This window comes from Salvia splendens, chromosome 6, assembly GCF_004379255.2.
Source record: "Salvia splendens isolate huo1 chromosome 6, SspV2, whole genome shotgun sequence".
Classification (NCBI taxonomy): Eukaryota; Viridiplantae; Streptophyta; class Magnoliopsida; order Lamiales; family Lamiaceae; genus Salvia; species Salvia splendens.
Window position 1 is genome coordinate 17720700 of NC_056037.1, and position 21407 is coordinate 17742106.

The following is a 21407-nucleotide window of genomic DNA, read 5'->3' on the forward strand; positions in this document are numbered from 1 at the left end:
TTATAGATATCGAATAGGATTAGGATTAGGATTAGGATCAGGATCTCCCCATATAAAGGGCACATGATACATTGTATGCACCGCAAGCAAAATAAATAGTCTTTTGCAGTTCTTCCATTTTTTATTTTCAGCATTAATATTTTATTTTCTATATTATATTTTTAATATAGTATCAGATCAGGAAATGAATCGGTTTGTTTTAAAAATAAATAACATACATGTCCAAAAAAGTTGGAGGAGTTGTACAAAGAAGTTTGTTGCAATCAAAAAGCCATATAGTGATAAAGAATCGGGTGTAGGGATCAAATCACCAGTGAATTCATTATTTACCGATGCCTCTTTTATTTAGGATTGAGAGATGGGCAATTTCTCAAGCAACAAACCGAGTACATAATCCACAAAGAGTACAAATGCTATATAAGAATCCTAGCACTATTCAGGACGCTTGACTGATCCTGAAACTCAGTTGTTCACCTATTGTATCACATGCACATTCAATTACTTGGATTAGTACAACAACAACAACAGCAGCAACAGCAAAAGTTTGTAGGATCTAAGAAATAGAAAGGACTAAAGAAAGTAGGAAGATTGGAATGTGGTTCGGGCCACAATAGCGACTGCACTGGGCCAAGGACATCCCTAATCTCAACCAAAAGTCATAAGAAGAGCACCAACGAACATTCAGAGCCATAGACCCTAAGTTTCATCGCCTACCTCCGCCCACAACCTTCTCAACATAAGGAACACCTTAAACAAACATGAAACTCTCACAAGACTACCAAAACACAGAAAACTCTCAGATCTCAACGGAACACCGAAGGAATCTTCTCCGACTTAACAAATCAAGTCGTAGGGTTCGATTTAGCGTCGGACTTTCGCAAAGCAACCGAAGGAGTTGCTTATGCTAGAGCACTGGTCAAAACTCATAGAAAAACACAAGAGAATGACCGGAAAAGATGATCAGAGAAGTAGAGAGAGAAGGTCTAGAGAGAAACAAGAGGGTCAAAACCCTAATCGCAAGAAAGAGAAATGATATGACTAAATGAGAGAGTAAAGTTAGGCGGTTCGTGATTTTGTATACCAAGTTAAAAGTTTTATGAGTAAAAAACAAATTTTGAAAAGTTACATGATATTATGCACTAATATCACAAAATAATAAGATATAAATCACCCTTTTATACTCCCTCCGTTCTATAGTAGTAAAGTCATTTTGTCATTTTGGTACGTTCCATAGCAGTGAAGTCATTTCTGTTTTTAGTAAAAATCAACACATTTCTTCTCACTTACTTTATTCTCTCTTACTTTATTTTTTCTTCATCTTTCTACCTTTTTCATTTCCTACTTTATTCTTTATTTACTTAATTCACTTAACACAATTTTTCTTAAATCACGTACCAAAAGAAATACCTTCACTACAATGAAACGGAGGGAGTACTCTTTGTCCCAAGTTACTTGCTCCATGTTTCATTTTGAGTTGTCTAAAACTATTTGTTCGATTTCTTTGTTTCCTAAAACTTTGATTTCTCCACTCCTTTTCTTTTTCTTTTTCTTTCTCTTTCTCTTTCTGCCTCTAATTTTTTTTCATTCATAAATACTACATTCTCTTTCACTTAACCTTTACACTTCAATTTCTCTAATATCATGTCCGAAATAAAAATAGAAAAGTCTTTCTTCCTCAAAAAAACTAACTCGGTCTAGCTACACTTACTCCGCATTTCCTTCTCTGTTCTTCCTATAGATTCTCCCCCTCAGCTAATTTTCCAACAAACAAGTCAGAAATTCATGGAAAATTGCACAAAACTCAAAAGTTTGTTATTTCATTGACTATTTTTTTAGTTCACGGGAAACACTAAAAAATAGTCCTAAGACTAAAATATAGTCAGTAATATTAGTGACTATTTTCCCTTTTCTATTTAATGAAACATCCATTTCAATAAAAGAGTACAAAGATCGAGTAATTATATGAAATTATTTCCTAAATTCTGTGCTTCTTGGTGCTTACATTGCAGTTTATGAAAGTTTACAAACCAAATGAGATGTTCTATTACAAATGGAAAAGATAAGTGGAAATATAAAATTAGTAGCTATCTACAAAAACTCCAAGCTCTTTCACACCGTCTGAGCCATCCAAGCACATTGAAATATTTCACCAATACAAGTTGTTCGATTTGCAAGATTAGATATCGAGATTAAATATATAGTGTGTTTGATTCATAAGATTGAATCTCAAAAGTTAATTCTAGATGGATAATCATGTGAAAATTAGTCAAAGTCATCTCGTACAATTAAAATAATCTCACAACTCAATCCTAGATAGAGTATCATATGATAATTAGTCATTATATCACCTAATGATGCATCCACCTCTTGACAGGTCCTACAAATCAATAAACTTAAAACACTACTTAAGAGACACTGAAAATGCATTAAGGCTCAAGAATGCATATAGAACATCCAACAGCTTTGAACAGCAACATGCTGTTGGAAAAAGCTTTAGTGAAAAGATCAAGGCAACAGGAAGAAGATAATTGGGACAAAAAATGCATTCCACAATCCCTCTCAACCAAAGATTTGCAGTGATATACCATTATTCAGAAACAAACATAATTCGGTATTACAATAAAAATTCATGTAAATTACAAACATCACAAATCGTCAGCTAAACACCAATCTACTCATATTAAAGAATATTCTTTCACCCAAAGCTCTCACAAAATAGCCATCGTTATCGATTTAAGTTCTCAGGATTGGCCTCACAAATTTAACAAAGAATATAAAAGATACATAAATTTAACTCAAGTACAGCAAAGAAAGAAAATCAGTGAGAAAATGTAGTATATATATTTCATGCAGAGAAGCCAGATTTGATGAATTCTAGATTCTAGGGCTAGGTAATTTCTTAAATTGATAGATAGCACAGACAAAATCAATTTACTACTCACATACCAAACCAAAAGTCCAACGTTTGGTTGCATATTAGTTTGTTGGCTGCTCATCAATAATGCAAAAACAAGCTTTAAAATGCAAGAGCATTCCTTTCCAACATACAATGATCATTGACCATCCCTGAGAGGCAAGAAAACCCCCAAAACAGATTTCTTCACTGGACAAGCATTCTAAGACACAGATAACATCATAATATCTCTCAATACACATGCATCCAACTAATTTTCAATCTACTTTTTCAATCCTCGTGAGCATTGTCAAATGGCATACAGAAAAACAGAGGTAGCATTATCAACAGCTCGCATTTGATCAGAAATAACCAAGGCTTCTGGTTATTGCAAGGAAGGTTGGTCACTAATATACTAATTTGGTCGAACCCAAAACTAATTTGAATTAGGAAAATAAATAGGCAAAAAAGCTCTAGCACTCATATTTCTAAAAGACAGATAGGAAAGGATCTTTCCTGGACCAGTTAACTAGTTGAACAGCATACAAGTCAGAATGGCAAGTTTAATTGGTAAATACTATATTATTCTTAGAGCACATCGCACTCAATAATCATAGAAAATCAGCAACGTCATCCATTTCAAAATATTGAAGCAGGCACATCAGATTAAATAAAAAATAAATACACAAATTAAAATTTAGATCTGTCCTAAAGCATCCACCATGCAGGCCAGTGTTGCAACCATGATGTCAGACATCTAGTAAATTAGCCTATTCAAGTGAACACAAGCTGAAGCTCCCCATCAAACATGACCAGAAACTGTCAGAACATAGAACTCCAGACGTCAAATCGGTATCATATTTTGGAAACTTATTAAACATGCATTTGCCAAAGCATTTTCATTTTTTTTTTTGGGTGTGGGGGGTTAGTCAAAGCCAAGAAAGCTAACTAGCATCTACTACCAAAAAAGAAATACAAGTTGTCAAAACAACCCATTATAGAAAGTTAGAACCAAACAAAAAAAATTCTTTCATACATGAGACAACTGAGGGGCATGCAAGCTCCTCATGAAAATATAGCCTAGTCTGGTGCTCCTCTTTTGGTCATCTATATCCACACTCCCCTGAATTTCCAGAACAGAGGCCTAAACTCTCTTAAAACTATGAGCAATCACAGAAGACCACATCATAAGTCATAGGTGGAGTGAAGAAGAAGCCATATAACACAGCAAATCAATATCATGAAGCCATTGCCTGCAAAATCACCAGAACCACTAAAGCTAGCACCAACAAGCTGGTCGTAAACCTGAATCAATATTCATTCACAACTCAATACATCAATCCACACACAGCCAACAAAAATGATTCAGAATAAGATAATATACAACCAAAACAAACAGCTAAACAAATAATAGAGGAAAGAAAAAAAAATGTAAGCACTAAGCAAAGTGGCAAACTTGCTTATTTTATTGGAAGAGCAGCCAGTTCATTATAAGTGTGACGCAAAAAGTGCACAAGAAACACCAAGAGAATAAATCCAACCAAATAAGAAGAGTCATGTAAATTACATTAAGAAATGTCTCCGGCACGGTCAATTGCTAGAAATAAAGCAATACAAATCAGTGTCAAACGACAAAGGAAAATTTTCATACAATGAAAGATGTTCGTAAATGAACTCTCAAACAAGAAAATTACTTAAAGCAAATTATCAGAAGAGCTGAGACAACAAATGATGGTACATTAGCATGAAACACGTAACTGGTTTTTCATATTTCATGAAAGGATACAAAACATTCACATCTTGCATATCACATTATCACATATGCATGACCATCACCAACTGGCAAGAATTCAGGAGGATAACAAGAAAAAGAATCTTCCAAGCATGCACAACTGCCAACCACTCACAAGTCACGATGAATAAATCAAGTCACAAATATTAGAAGAGGGAAAACAGAGAAGTCCATTATTGCATCTTTACAATTACGGCACATAAATAGTAATTAGCAGCCACATTTTAAATCACTAGCCAACAAACATTCACTACACAACAGTACTAGGAACTATAAACACTATGGGGGAAAAAAGTGTGCCCAAAAATATCAAGAAAAATACAAAATCTACACCAACAAGCAATCAATACAGAAAGCAAGAGCAAATCCAGTAGCTCCAAGAAAAAAGAAGTTCACCAGCAAAACATTATGCATCAAAGAATGCTTCTCATGGTTCAATCAGCCAAATGAAATCAAGAATCTTAAAGGTAGGATATTCAGCAATGCAAACAAAAACACCCGAAAGTAAGTTCAGCTTAAATATAACTTTATTATAATTTTAGACTATTGGTCCATTAATAATGAATTTCTCTTCACACATAGATTGATAGCAATCCACACATAAGAACTGCCTTTTCTTACCGCAGTCCCTAATTTAATGCATCACATCAGAATTTGTACCAAAATAAAATCAACTATAAAGTAATAACTCATGATACTAACTGTATGTGGTCGCTAGCAAAAGCAAAAATAGTAAGTTATGTGCAAGTATGCGTTGCAGCTGGCCATCAAATATTCAAATCTCCCAAACAATAACATAGAATTTCAACTCTTCTCCACAAATCTAGATGTTCAGAAAGTCCATCAATAGCTAAAAGCTAACACATCTTCATAAAACACGGCATTTAGCAAGTAACAATCCAATAAAACATATGATGCACACAAATGAATAATAGGTGTTCGTCTCACATAGAAAAGTCGACTATCAAGTACCAACCCCAAGTTATTGAAAAGAAAAGACAAACAATTGCATGTAAATGATGAGAACTGAACCAATAACCAGTCAAATATAGCTTAGTCAATCAAACAGATGCTCAAAAGGAATATCAAGAAAATCTTAACCATGATGCACCAAAACACCAAGCACATATTGCCCTTACACAAGAACAAATTATAGTGGCACATATAAACAAAAATCACTGGCACCCAATCACAAGAATAATGAACCGATGCATAAGAGAATAAGTCAGAGTACCTCAGTAATAAGGGAGCATCCACTGGTAGGCTCCTCCAGGTGGGATTCTAGGTGTTGACAATGCTCCTGGGATTTGATTATGCTGCCCTTGATAGCTTCCAGATGAAAAGTGGTAATGTGAGCTCTGCCGGTAATCTTCAGACGCCATTCCAACTGAGCTAGGAGGCAAACCGTAAAAAGATGACCCTCTACCTGCAGCACCGATTCCACCACCAGTCCCACCACCACCACCACCCATCCCAGCTCCATGACCAGGAAATCCACCACCAGGAACACCACCTAATCCTGCTGCAGAGCCCACTCCACTCCCAGCTCCACCCAACCCACCATATCCAGTTCCAACATTCCCACTGATATGAGAACCACCACCATATGGCCTCCCATTGCAGAACCATACCCACAATTATCCCCAGGATTGGACCCTGCGGCTTGACTTCCTACACCAGTGCCTAAACCACCAGAAAACCCACCATACTGCCCGCCTACTCAACCGGGCCCACCGTAATGCCCAACCCCATCCCCATTCCCCACATTACCCCCTTGTACACCAGGAGGCTTCCCTCTTTTCCCATCAATTGCCAGTTTACAGTTCAATTGGTGGCCATCAATATTCTTCACCGGATCCACTAACGGGGCCCCAGCAGCCTCCGCGGTTTTATAAACAAACAACGCAAACCCCTTCGACTTCCCAGTCGCCTTATCAAAACCCAACGGCCACTCCTCAATCTCCCCATACATGGAGAAATGCTGCAGAAGCCTCTCCGCCGCCATATCGTACGGCACATTGGCCACATAAATCTTCCTCATCGACACGTCCACCGGATTATTCACCCTAGCCTCGGTAGGGCCCCCGCCTCCCGAAATCCCAGCGGAGGCAAGCTGCGTGACAGTCATCCTGCGTCGATTTTCTTACTCGGATCCTTCAATGCCAATATCGCGCCATCAATGTGCTTGAAAGTGATGAATCCGTAGCACTTGGAGTTCCCGGTGACCTTATCGAGGATGACAACCGCCTCGTCAGGGCGCGGAGCTTCTCCGTGGTGGTCTCCCAGCCCAATCCGCGGATGAAGAGCTTCCTCTGCGCTGTGTCGCGGTCGGCAAGCGATCGGACGGCGTCGAGGACATCGGGGTGGCGGAGTAGGGCGTTTTGGACGATTTCGAGGAGCTGGTCGGGGGTGAGCGAGTCGAGAATGCGGCGGGCGTCGTCGGCGGTTAGCATGAGAAGGTCACCGTCGGCACCGGTTTCGTCGATTTTGCGCTTCTTGACTGTTTCCATTGTAGCGAGGATTTGATTGCAGAGTGCAAAAACCCTAATTTTGGTGAAGATTTGATCTTTTAGCCGACGACTTCATCTAGTTGGGCTGGGCCCCACCGGATTTGGGTTAACCGGAGACTCGGTTGAGATTGAATGGATTTGGGTTTTACTAATCAATTTATTCACCATTAGGAGTCTCATTTCTTGGCGGCACGGATTTTAAGAAATATTAAGAAAATTGGATGGAAGAAATTAATCGAATATGGGCACTTGTATATATTAGTTTTAAATGAGATGTGAGTGGATTGAGTTAGTGGAATGTGGGACCTTATTACCATTTATGGTAAAAATGAACTAGGACTAAAATGAAAAAGCCGCGGACGGGGGAGTATTTGTTTGGTTTTATGTTAAATTCATACCCTTGAGATAAAACATGAATATAGAAATATAATCCCTCCGTCCACCATTTAAAGAGTCATTTTGACTCGGCATGGATTTTAAGAAATTGTTTGACTTTGTGAAGAAAACTAAATGGAGAAAGTGAGTGAAATGTATGACCTATTTAAAGTATTAGTTTTATATTGGATTGTGAGTGTAAAAAGTTGGTGGGTTGTGTGGTTCCCATACTAAAGTGGAATAAAGCAAATGGTTCTATAAATCGTGGACAAATTAAAATGGCAAAAAGGTTCTTTAAATGGTGGACGGAGGTAGTATTATTCTTGCTATATTCTTGATTGTATTTTGCTTCGGCATGGTTCACGTACATCATTGTTATTATGTACTTAGGGCTAGTTTGTTTTCCATGTTGCCTAACATATGTTACAATATACTCCCTCCGTCCCATGTTACTTGCATTATGGCTTTTCGGTCCGTCTCAAACTACTTACATTATTTCTAGTTTAAGTTATAATTAATGTATTTAATTAATATGTTAGATTTAGTTAAGAGTCCCTTTATTAAGTTATGTCTCATTACACTTAAAATTCTAATTTAATTATACTAAAAAATCAATCCTAAATTTACGGCCTAAAATGAAAAGTGCGAGTAACATGGGACGGAGGGAGTATAAAACTAAAATATTATGTTTTTCAGTTTTTGATAGTAACCACATTCATCTGTTTGTTTGTACAGACATTTATCACACGTTTGTAAATACTCTGATTGGTATAAGGTATCTAAACGCTAGATACATGCATGAATTCACAAATTTATCCTCATTAATTTTTCATATTTCCGAGATTGTCCTCATTCACCCATTTTTTGCGTTGAACGAAAATTTTCACATCAACCATAATTCCCGCCCACCATTTCATCATCTCCTCCAAATTAGATAGCCCTCCTTATCAGACGACGAAACTTACAACGACGGACGCTATCAACTGAATTGACGATCTTCGCCTGAAGTTAAATCCACCTGGTAATGTAAAGTCGTATGTTTGTAGTAGATGAGGGTATCTATTTTCATATGTATTCGAGGATATAGTCGAAGATTATTTCTGATAATCGTCTCTCTCAATTCGGAATTTTATACAATTGGACTTCAATTGAATTGCATAAGAATGCATGTATCTATTAATTTTATAGTTTGTATTTGATGAACTTGTTGAAGCTCATTCATGATTTCAAGTTGTGCAATTGGTTTATTTCAGTCAATTCATCTTCGCTTTGTGGCCAACCTTATGTTTAGCTTTTGTTTTAGTATATTTCAGTCACATAGAATTCATAATAGTTCATTGATTAGAGCGTAATTGTTTTATTTTCTTTGGCCATAGTTGTTCTATTCTCTTCTCATCACTTCAACTTTGCCTGCATAGCCTCCCAACAACAGAGTGGTAATGACACCGACGACAGTCCATTACCAGAGGGTAATGCCTTCATTTATGAGCTTTTACTCTTCGTAGTACTATCCCCGTGATAACACCAGAGGGCAGATAACAATATACTTTTTGCAGTAGCCCGGATATGCATAACGACAGAGGGGTAATAGCAGATAGGTCTAGACGTTGTTGGACACAATGTGAGGAGTCGATCCTTTTGTCAAACCATGAAGGAGTTGGCGGCAACCAGATGGAGGTGGATAACGGTTTCCGTGCAGGTTATCTCATTCGTGCACTGGAGCCACTGAAATGTGAATTTCCAAAAACTGATATTTGTGTTTACCCTCATATCAAGTCGATGATCACTGTCTGGAAAAATAATAACTATTCATTGTTGCAAATAGTTGACCGTAGTGGTGTTGGTTTCAATGTTGATGGTGATTACAAGATAGATATCGATGATGAACAATGGGAACAAGTTGTGCATGTAATATCGTTCACAATGGGAAAGTTGAATTAGGTATAGGGGCAAACATGTTAATATATTTTCCCTTGTTTTTGGTGCCATAACATTGTTTATGAGCAAACATGTTAATGTTAGTCTTGTCAACTACAAAAATCTGGAAAATTGCTTAGCTTTTGTTTTAGCTTCCAAGATTGCTTTGTTGATTGTGATGTTGGCTGAGGAAAACTGGTGGAGACCGATGGAATGATTTGGTGATTATGTTATTTGATTATCTTAATTTATCTTCGTTTGTTTGATTATATTAGTTTGGTGATTCCAGTTCAAGGACACTGATGCAAATTATGGTTGTTAAGTCTAGTCGGTTATATATTTATCACCATATGCATACTTTATTTGTTATAATATTTGTAATTTGTGTTTTTGATTAATATCTTTGAAAGAAAGATAGCAATGCCAAGTATATGAGAAACAAGTCTTGGCCAATATTCGATGACTGGAAAAAAGAAATTTTCGGCAAGGACCATGCGAAGGGGTCTAAGGTTATGGACACAGGGGATGCGGTTAGCAAAATTTATGGTACTAAGGTTGATTTGAATGAAAATTCAGCGAAGTCATCTCCAATGACTTTAGAGGAGCTCTTCCCTGACGAAGTTTTTCCTAACGATGTTCTGCCAAAGATGGTAGATGAGAGCACTTCGGCTCCTGTGAGAGTTACTCCGAGGGTGCCAAACAAAGTAACGAAGAAGAGGAAGACTAATGACAAGATATGAAGTGTCCTTACTTTTGATGACTCGCATCCATGAAGACACGGATGAGCGCCTGAAGGACATTTCTACCCGAATTGGTTATGAGTTCGATCTTAGTACGAAGAGGATCGAGGTCTTCAATCAACTGAAAGGTATACCCGGGCTGACCATTAAACAACAATTTTATGCTACAGAAAAGTTAGTGAAGGAGCCTGAGCTTATGGATCTGCTTAGGGGATTGGATTAATTTGTTCGACTGACATTTGTTCTCGATCTTTTGGAGACCGGTGGAATGATTTGAACGTGGTGGAGTCTATGTGTTTGTTAGTATTTGTTATATAACATGGTTTAAACAATGATCCATGTATCTAAATAGTGTCAGTGCAGTATTATGTAGTATGCGAACTGGTATTTTTTGCAAATGTAATATGTGAAGCATGGACAAGTTGTGTATTTTGGCTAATTAATATTATCACTCTAGTATTTGTGATACTATTGCATATCAACACCAATTTATTTGCTATTTGTTGTAGATACTATCATAATTATACAGTCCAGATGATAATAGAGCCTAACTCAATGCTGTAATTCACTTTTTGAATCATTGGGGAAGATCGGCAACTGGGAAAGTTTTGAAGAAAATCGAATAAAATTATAAATAGGGTCCTTTTACTCAATCAATTACTTCTTTTGATTTTGCATTCCAAAATAATGTCAAACTCGAAGCATCATCATGTCAAGAGATAATCAAGGAAATCATTTACTGTAAATGAAGGAGGCAAATCACTGAATATGAGGAAAAGATCGGAGCATTAATATGTAATTGGTATGGCTAAAAATAGGATTATATTCTTCCATATTCACGTTGTATTCCTCTCTTATAAATTAGGATGTATTATATATGAAAAATACATTGAAATCAAAACCAATTCTCTCATACGCTTGTTTACAATGTCTCTCAATACCAATCTCGCTTCTCTCGATTACCATCTTTAAGATGGTATCAGAGCAGGCAAACAACCAAATGAGGATTCGAATCCGAGTTCCTCATTATTCCCTTTAAAATCTGCAAATCTGCAGAAACAGAAGCAGAAACCTGCAACTCTGCAAAATCTCACAACCTGCAAATCTGCATAAACAGAAACCAAGCCATGTCTGACTCCAAAAATTCTGATACAGAAACTTCCAACAACACCCCAAAATCTCAGCCAAACTCCATGAATTTCGCAACAGAATTTGTTGCACAATTTGCAGAATTTCTCAAACAAAGCCTCAAAATTCCTGATAAACCAGAATCATCATCTGCCCCTAAATCACCAACAAAACCAGACCAGCCAGAATCATTTGGAGAAGTCACCATCAAGGCGAAACTCAACGGGGAAAACTACCCCTTATGGGTTAACCTCATGAAACGCGCAATTGTGGGAAAGGGATTGTCGTCTCATATTAATAGAGTTTCAAAACCCCCCTCAATTGACGATCCCGGCTACACGAGATGGGAGCAACGTGACAACTGTGTTTTCAACTGGGTAGTCAACAACCTCGAAACCGGACTTGTGAATGAGGTATCTCATTACGCGACAGCCGCGGACTTGTGGGAGGGTCTGGCGATCACCTATGGAAGTGGATCTGATCCATTCCAGATATACGAATTGCATCGACAAGCCATGATAGTAAAACAAGAAGCCATGACTCTAGAAGGGTTGTGGACCAAAATGCAAGACCTGTGGATCTCGATTGACACCCGAGATCCAAGCCCGACAGATATAGAGGGCTACCAGAAGAAGGAAGAACGCCACCGCCTGTATCAGTTTCTGAGCGCACTAGATGACAAGTACGCAAACATCAAGAGGGGGATTATGGATAAAGACCCACTACCAACTGTCCGGAAGGCATACGGACTAGTGCAAAGGCAGGCAACAAACGAGGGCATCCTCAAGCCCTCAGAACCGCTGACCACAGGAATTGGGTCAGGCCTTGCTGTTGTCAACCACAACCGAACACCACCACCGTCAAACCGCTCACCACCACACAGAAATCAAGCCTGGAACAATCGAAAAGGAGAAGAAGATAAGAGCAAACTCGTGTGCTCACATTGTGGAGGAAAGAAACATACCAACGAGGGCTGCTTTCTACTCATAGGATTTCCCGAGTGGTGGGACGAAATGAAGAAGGCGAGAGCTGCTTCTAGAGGCAAAAATCAGCCATGGAACCGAAGTGGACAGGCGGCGGTAGCGGTCAGCAGTGGAAACCCAACATGGAATCACAGTGGAAATTTGGTGACGACAGTTGGGGGAGGAAATCCGGCGTGGACTCAGGGTGGACAAGTAGTGACAACCGGTGGAGAGTGGAAAGGCGGCAAGAATCGGGCTGCTAACACCAACACTATGGCGGGCAGCGTCAGTCCACCGGTGCCGCAGCAGAATCGCGACGAATAGGAGAAGAGTGGAGCATTGGCGGCTAGGGTCTTTGAGGTAACGGGGGGTTAAATCATTTTAGCCCCTCACAATGTATTATATCATGTTTTATACCCTCAATTACCTGTATATCCGAAATAGAACCCCTAGACTCTCATAAATTACACCAGAAACCCCACCCAAACTATTTATCTCATCAAATCCCCCATGCTGCCCCAAAATTGCACATTGAACCCCTAAATTTACCAGAATTTGGAAAAGAAGATCCAGACAATAAAAAACAGTTTTTCGAGCCCAATATATCATGTAGAAATTCATTTCAGGCCTTGGCATTATCTTCCACGAACTCTGAAACATGAGATAAAGATCATAATTGGATTTTTGATTGTGGAGCTACAGATACTATGTCCTTTGATGTCTCGAATTTTTTGGAAATTGTTCATACTCCGAAAAAATACATAAAAACAGCCAGTGGAAATTTAGCTTATGTACAAGGGGCTGGAACTATTAAATTGTCACCGGAATTAAGTCTCTCAAACTGTTTATACGTCCCATCTCTGTCTCATAAATTGGTCTCAGTTAGTCATGTAACGAGGGAACTTCGTTGTAACTTACTAATGCAGCCTGGCTTCTACATTTTACAGGATACGAAGACGGGGAAGATAGTTGGGCGTGGCACTGAACATCAAGGAATGTACTATGTGGATGGGATGACTAATCAAGGTACTGCAATGCTGACTCAAGGACTTACGGAGGACCAGACATGGCTTTGGCATCGGCGGTTGGGACATCCATCCATAGGATATCTACGGTTACTTTATCCAAACTCAGTTTCCCCACATCCTCTAAATTGTGAGACATGTTTTTTGGCCAAAAGCCATCGCCACTCATTTAAACTCAATAATACTCGTGTGAATCTTTAATTCACACCGACGTTTGGGGTCCTGCTCCTGTTACTAGTGAAAATTGGTTTCGGTATTTTTTATTGTTTGTCGATGATTGTTCTAGAATGACATGGGTATATTTTTTAAAATCTAAATCTGAAGTTTTTGAGAAATTCACCCAATTTTATAGCCTAGTCCAAACACAATACAAACAAAATATCCAAATCCTTAGATCCGACAATGGGGGGGAGTATATGAACTCCAAAATGGAAGAATTCTTCACCGAAAAATGTCTCATCCACCAAACCTCTTGTCCCTACACTCCCGAACAGAACGGAGTAGCTGAACGGAAAAATAGGATTGTCCTAGAAATGACTCGAGCCCTCATCATTGACTCACATATTCCGAAATCTTTTTGGCCTGAAGCTGTAGCCACATCTGTCTACCTAATAAACCGACTTCCTACACACATTTTAAACTTCAAACCACCACTCGAATTTTTAGCCACTCACTCTGATATTCCTTCATCCCTTACCCTTGAACCCAAAGTTTTTGGATGTACAGTCTATGTTCATATCCCAAAACAAAACCGTTCAAAATTCTCACCAAATGCCGTAAAGTGCGTGTTCTTGGGATACGGAAAAAACCAGAAGGGATATAGATGTTATGATCCAAAGGCTAATCACCTCCACACTACCATGAATTGCGACTTTGTGGAGACAGAATATTTTTTCCACCAGCTTGGGAGTCAGGGGGAGAAAGGTGGAAAGGTAACATGTTTAATTATTTATGTCGATGCAGAGCAATGCAGATCATACATTATTTCTAAAGAGGAAAGGTGGAAAGGTAACATGTTTAATTATTTATGTCGATGACATGATTATCACAGGAGATGATGTTGAGGAAATCGAGAGCCTGAAGAAAAGCTTGTTCCAAGAATTCGAGATGAAAGAACTTGGAGCTCTAAAGTACTTCCTTGGGATTGAGATACTAAGATCACAAAAGGGCATTTTTTTGAGGCAAAAGAAGTATATCCTTGACTTACTGGCAGAAACAGGGCTACTAGAGTGTAAGCCAGCTGAAACACCAATGATGTTAAATCATGGACTAAAGATTGTTGATGGAGCAGATTTGGCAGACCGAGAGAAGTATCAGCACCTTGTTGGGAAACTTATCTATCTTTCCCATACATGACCGGATATCACCTATGCTGTAGGGGTGGTGAGTCAGTTCATGCATAAGCCTCAAAAAGATCATATGGAGGCAGCCTTGAGAATTGTGCGATATTTAAAAGGGACTACTGGGTATGTTGTAATGCTTAAAAAGGGGGAACATCTAGAAGTTCATGGGTATACTGATGCCGATTGGGCAAGTAATCCAAATGATAGGAAGTTCACGGCCGGCTACTTCACTTTCGTTGGGGGAAATTTGGTCACATGGAGGAGTAAAAAGCAGAAGGTAGTGGCACTTTCAAGCGTGGAGGCAGAATTCAGAGGGGTAAAAAGTGGGATAACCGAAATCATGTGGCTAAGGAGGTTACTCACATAAATCGGTTTTCCTCCTACAAAGGGAAGTCGACTTTTTTGTGACAACAAGGCTGCAATCAGTATATCAGAGAACCCAGTCCAACACGATAGGACCAAGCATGTGGAAGTCGACCGCCACTTTATCAAGGAAAAGATTGATGGATGAATTATTGAACTTCCATTTGTGCGATCCGAGAAGCAGTTTGCCGATATACTGACTAAAGCAGTAAACACAAAAGTCTTCAAGGAAGTTCTGAACAAGTTAAGTATCGGAGATGCCGTTACTTAACTTGAGGGGAAGTGTCAAGAGATAATCAAGGAAATCATTTACTGTAAATGAAGGAGGCAAATCACTGAATATGAGGAAAAGATTGGAGCATTAATATGTACTTGGTATGGCTGAAAATAGGATTATATTCTTCCATATTCACGTTGTATTCCTCTCTTATAAATTAGGATGTATTATATATGAAAAATACATTGAAATCAAAACCAATTCTCTCATACGCTTGTTTACAAGGTCTCTCAATACCACTCTCGCTTCTCTCGATTACCATCTTTAAGACATCATACCAATATCGAAGCTATATCATAGATCACGGATTACGATTAATAAGTGCACAATTGCAATGGCTACTACACAATTTTTCTTACAAACAAATACACTAAAAAACAAGTGCACTCCCAAAATACTAATACACCGATGACATACATACCCTTGGATCACTACTTAAGCTACCCATTATCTAAGCATGAGAACATAGAAAAAGCCATACCCGATTGTACTTCCTAAAGCGCATCAAATGTGCACAACAAAACAAAAATTACAACATTCATAATGCTAAGGACAACCAATGGGATCGACGAAAAACCTCTTTATAAGGCTATTTTACGGGAAGTTGGGAGGGGGCTCCATGAAGCACATGATGAACCTTTCAGTGAAGATCCTAACACCTTCTTCTCTGGGACAAGGCATGTGCGTTCCTACGAACCGTGTGATTTGGCTCGACGGAGTCATTTAAGACTATGATCTCGATATTGTCGGATAGGGTTATGACCTCGGTGGACTCCTCAACCTTTACATCAAACAAACCGAACACAGTGGCTAGAAGGTTATTTAAAGATTAATAATAAAAATATTTATTAAATCTACCGTGTTGTAATTGCTCTTCCAACGCATTCAATATTTCTTAGGAGTTGTTGTATAATATTTTTAAGAGGTGATTTAATGAATATCTTCATTATTACTCCCTCCCCCCGTGAAATGTTGTCCACTTTGTTTTTTTCTATTTTTGGTAAATGGTCCCCACCTTCCACCAACTCTTTACAATCACATTCTATTATCAAACTAAAATATACATATGGGACCCTCATTCCACTACCATTTTCAACTCACTTTTCTTTATATTTCTTAAAACTCGTGCCAAGTAAAACTTGGACAATATATCATGGACGAAGGGAGTATTTTATTAGAGACAATTTCATCCCGTAAAATAGCAATATGTTTCCTATATAATTTAACCCATTAACTGAGCTCGTTCTCAAAAGCAATCAATTCTCAACAATCGAATCAGGAATAGCGAGAAGCAATGTATGTAGGAATTAACACGCAAGTTTAATTGCACACCCACCATTCAGGTTTCATAAATTCATCCCACCTTCTCCACCACTTCTCTTTTATGGCCGATCATATCATCACCAGTACAAGGAATGGTGTATAAGTTATTGCTTCTGTGACCCAATATACAACCCTCAATCAATCAACTTCCATAAGTACGTTTCGATAAAGTTCACATGGGAGGCTAAGGTTCAAACTACCCCCCGAACGACCATGGCGAGTACCACAGACTCCCTTTATTTGTGAAGGTGTTCCGCCTAGAACGACACACGGAGGAACTGGTATGATATCATCTATTTCAATTTAGATAACAATCTATGTACGAAATTGTTATCAACATTTTACTTCAACTTATGTATTTGTAGCGGCTTCCTTCGGAATTTGTTGGGATCCACGGAGGGGACCTTCCGTTTGATTGTAGGCTTGTTTGGCCGAAAGGAATACGATATGTTGTGCGACTACTGAAGCTTGCTAAAGGGTTCTACTTCTCCACCGGATGGCCAGAGTTTATACGTGCTAATGGCATCGAACATGGTGACTACCTTACCTTCACCTTGGTGGATGCTGGAACGTTCAACGTGAAGAGGTATGACATGGGCACCCACTGCCCCCTCCCCCACCCCCCCCGCAGGGTGACATCGATCGTAAGTTTTTTTTGTTGGAATTATACCCACTTTACGTAGTTTACGTTACTTGGCCGAGCATTCCTAATGGAGTCATTGACATTACCTATTAGTTGTTGAAGATGACAACCTAGAAGGAAGCTACTCCCCGGATGTCGATACTTCTAATGACTATTATCCATCGGAGTCAAAAACTAATTAATCACAAGATGATGACTACGAGGACGACAGTGGTGCCCTAGATGCCGACAGCTATCCCACTTTCGTAATAACTCTCATGAAGACAAACATCAAGTGCACCATTGAGATTCCCTGCCACTTTTGGCTACGCCATATCCGAATGGGAGCACTTCAAGCCCATGTATGTTTGTTGGCTGAAGGGGAGACATGGCGGGTTACTCTCAACCACAGTGCATGAAAGATATGGGTGAACCACGGGTGGGGTCGATTCAAAACTGATAACCATCTGGTTGAAGGAGTGTGCTGCCATTTCAAGCTCGTTGATGCAGATGATGTCCAATTCTTTGTGTGGTTTGAGCGTCCGTAGAGATGGTGGAATTATGCAAGTAGTTATAGGCAACACTAAGGTTATAAATCTCCTAATGTATGCATGAGTGTTATATGGTGTTTGTATTCCCATTAGATCATGACAAATTTTGCTTTTTCCCTTGTTATGCTTGGTCAATGGGTTCGTATGATCGTTTGTAAGGTCAAGATCTTTTATAATTTGGTTGTTATATGAATCAAACTATGTATGATTTGGAAATATATTATTTACTGCCTAAAATTATATCAAAGTTCATAAGTAATGAATTATAAAAAAGTACGATGACTAAGCATACCTTAGCATTGGTAAATGAACTCAATTTTCATTTTTAACTTTGCCTTGATTTAAGCATAAAAATTGTTACATTGCCACGTACTCTCTCCGTCCCAAGATAAGCGACTCACATTCCACTTTGGAGTGTCCCAACATACATGAGTCATTTCTATTTATAGTAAAAATTATGAATTTTAAACATGATTTAGGTTAAGTTTAATCAATTCCCTTATTACAATTAGCATTAAAATAATGTATTCTAAAATTTTCGGTACCCAACACTCCAATTCCAAAGTCACTCACATTTTACGTCTCTTCTTCTTCCCACTCAATCTCTCATTTCTCGCCTCTTGCAAAAAAAACCCTAGATCTAACATTTTTCACTCAATCAATGGCTTCCGACGAATCTACTAGTAGTGGGGAACCTAACCCATCCGACGACGGGTGGGTTAACCCCTGACGCCCCCTCACTCGCCATATTTTGTCATATGTACCTGGATGCTATAAGTCCGCTGTCGGAGGCGGTGGTGATGGAGAATCTCTCACCGTGATGCAAGGAAAAAGGAAAGCAAGAAGTTTCTCACCCTCCCCCTCCAGCCCCCTCATTGTGCCGATCGAATATTCCGATGGAGAAGCTTCATGTCCTGATGCGACACCCGCCGCAAAGAAGCTAAGGAGCGATGGGCTCTCCGGTTGCGTTACACTACAAGATCTCAAAGATCGGTTCCAACTAGTATTAGACCGGGATGCTGCCGCTGCCGAAGCAGACACCGAATCTGATGTATATGCACCTTTATATTTTCCTTGGAAGATGACTAGTGAAAGTTGGGAGGCTTGCAAGGCAGAGGCTGTACGACAGAGGAAGGATGAAGGGTTTTTTGGTTTCAACAGCCCTGATGATGATGAGTTAATTCCTCTAAGGAGATTGAGAAAGTGTAATATTGGTGAGATCTGTTATGGTTCATCTCAACTTGGCTATTGTTAATTATTGTTAGTTTGTGGCATATATGTGTTGTTGTTTACTAATTATTTGTTGAATCTATGTGTATTGTTGGTGACTTGTGAATTGGATGCTGATTCTATGTGAATAGTTGGTGATTTTGAATCCTTGGTGTCTGTAAATTGATGTTTTTTTTAAATTAACTCCTATATAAGGGAGGAAATTACAAATAAACTTCTATACTATAGATAGGAGGAAATTACAACTGATGTCAAGAGGGCTCGAACTCGGCACCTCATGCAATAATGTCTAAGCTCCTTGCTGCTAGGACAAAGGCTCTGGACTGTCTGTAAATTATGTTAAAGCCATGTGAATTGTTGGAGGTTGTGAATTGATTTTGAATCTATGTGAATTGTGTGTGGCTGTAATGCATAAACACATTCCTTCATTTTGCATCAAAAGCTTTCTTTACATTAGTTTTTTTTTTCAAAAGATACACATGCTACTATAGCACTTTTACAAAAGATTGACATGTTGCTACAACAAGCTTACACAAATCACATGTTGCTCAACATCTCTACAAAATATTTCTTCCCAAAAGATTCACATCTTACCAAAACATTTCTGGCCAAAAGATTCTCATATTCCCAAAAGATGCACAAATGTTGCTCCTCGCACAGTAGGTTCCAATCCCAAATCTTTCACAATCCTTTCAATTCCTTCATTATACCCTTGTGCTTCCAAATAAGCAATGCAAGCAACAACTAGCTCCATTGGAACTTCTAAGTTCTAAGGTAGCTGGTCTGATCTTCTAAGAGCACCTTTTCCTATATGGGGAATCTTGTACTTGTTGTGCCCTTTGAACTTCATGATCTCAATCATGCATCCCTGTAAAGACATGAAAATATTGTCCAAGGTTATAGGACATAGGTCATGAAATGATTTGTCCACAACATTAAATAGATCATCCAATGTATTGCATGCAGTTTGTACTTGAAGTGATTGTATTGCTCGAAACCACCCCAAGTCATTCACATTAGTATCGGGTGAGTTAGGGGGTTGTTGCACTAGATTCATATTGAATCCATTCTGATTTGCAGCAGCAATAAAATCCAAATCTCTACTCATAATGTGTGGCTTTGCATTATCTTGTTGTATGATGATTTGCTTACTTGCTCCCTCCGGCCATTTTGACATGATGGCTGGAATAATCCGTGTTTGCATTCAAGTCTTGCATTAATTGCATTGTATGCACTCAACTTTCAGCATAAATTGAATGTATAACTTGAATGCATACATTAAAACCATGCATAAAATAAATATGAACTGTAAGCACTTCATTCAATGCATGCAACAAAACATTGGCAGTATGTGTTTCGGTGATGCACTAAATGATTTGTTATCACTGTAATGCATTACAACACTGCAGATATTAAATGTTGTTTAGAAGACCATACCTTATTTATCACACATTCCTTTATCATCCCCTTTGTGATGCTTTCGATTGGATTAGTTTCTATTGTTCCCGCCCTTGTGTTTGCTATTCCTCTTTGCTGGAACCCCCTTTATGAATGGAAATATACCTATATTACCATCAAACAAAACCTCTCCATTTCTTCCAAATAATGGTCTTGCAACAGCGCACATAAACATGATTTTCGATATAAACTTCTTATTTTGGCATGATCTATGTGGCTCATCCTCTCCCAGTGCTAAATAGAACCTATGCGTACCTTTCGTGATATAGAACCACTTTTCATCTATGTGGATTGTGTTGTGCATATATTTGAACTTGATTATCTTCAAAATCCTATCCAATTCTAAGGCCTCTAATGTGAATCTCATCCTCAACAATTTGTTGAGGCCTATTAAATCAGGCCTAATAGCTGATGTATGAGATCTAATAAGCCTTGATTTCACCCATCTTCCTATTGTTCTCTTAGAGCATCCTAATCCAACAACCAATGTCCTGATACTTCCTCTTTTGGTGTAGTGCAAAGATGAATACGTTTGCTATATGTTCTATCCTTCCTACGATTAACTACATGCATTGTTTTTCCTTTTGGTCATTTTTTAGCTTCTGACCAATACCTTGTGCAGGTAGAAGCTGATATGTTAAACTTCTCCCGAGCTTCCTTCATCGTGCCTCGTGGTGGTTTACCGTTTACGCATCTTTCTATGATGAACTGCACAACCTTTTGTTGATGCCCTGACGAAAAGTTTATGGACGGCTGTATTTTGAGTTTTTGTGTTGTAAATGTAAAATCAAGTCAGTCAATGTATATATAGTGAACTAAATGGCGCTACTTTTTGGTGAATTTGAATGAAAATTTTGAATGGCAGCTCGAGAAGTGTGGCGCCAACTTTTAATGTGAA

The 21407-nt window shown here is 38.6% G+C and overlaps 1 protein-coding gene and 1 pseudogene across 1 annotated transcript; one reads left to right on the top strand and one right to left on the bottom strand.

The window, feature by feature from the left end:
- Positions 1-1955: 1955 nt before the first annotated feature.
- Positions 1956-7280, bottom strand: LOC121807776 (annotated as a pseudogene).
- An 11093-nt stretch (positions 7281-18373) lies between these two features.
- Positions 18374-21407, top strand: LOC121810028. Its single transcript, XM_042210906.1, has 2 exons — positions 18374-19035; positions 21132-21407. The coding sequence occupies exons 1-2, from the start codon at positions 18642-18644 to the stop codon at positions 21140-21142; spliced, it is 405 nt and encodes a 134-aa protein (XP_042066840.1). The 5' UTR covers positions 18374-18641; the 3' UTR covers positions 21143-21407.

Excerpts from the sequence above, each read along its gene's own strand:
- LOC121810028 (XM_042210906.1), top strand. The coding sequence starts at position 18,642 with ATGCAAGGAAAAAGGAAAGCAAGAAGTTTCTCACCCTCCCCCTCCAGC.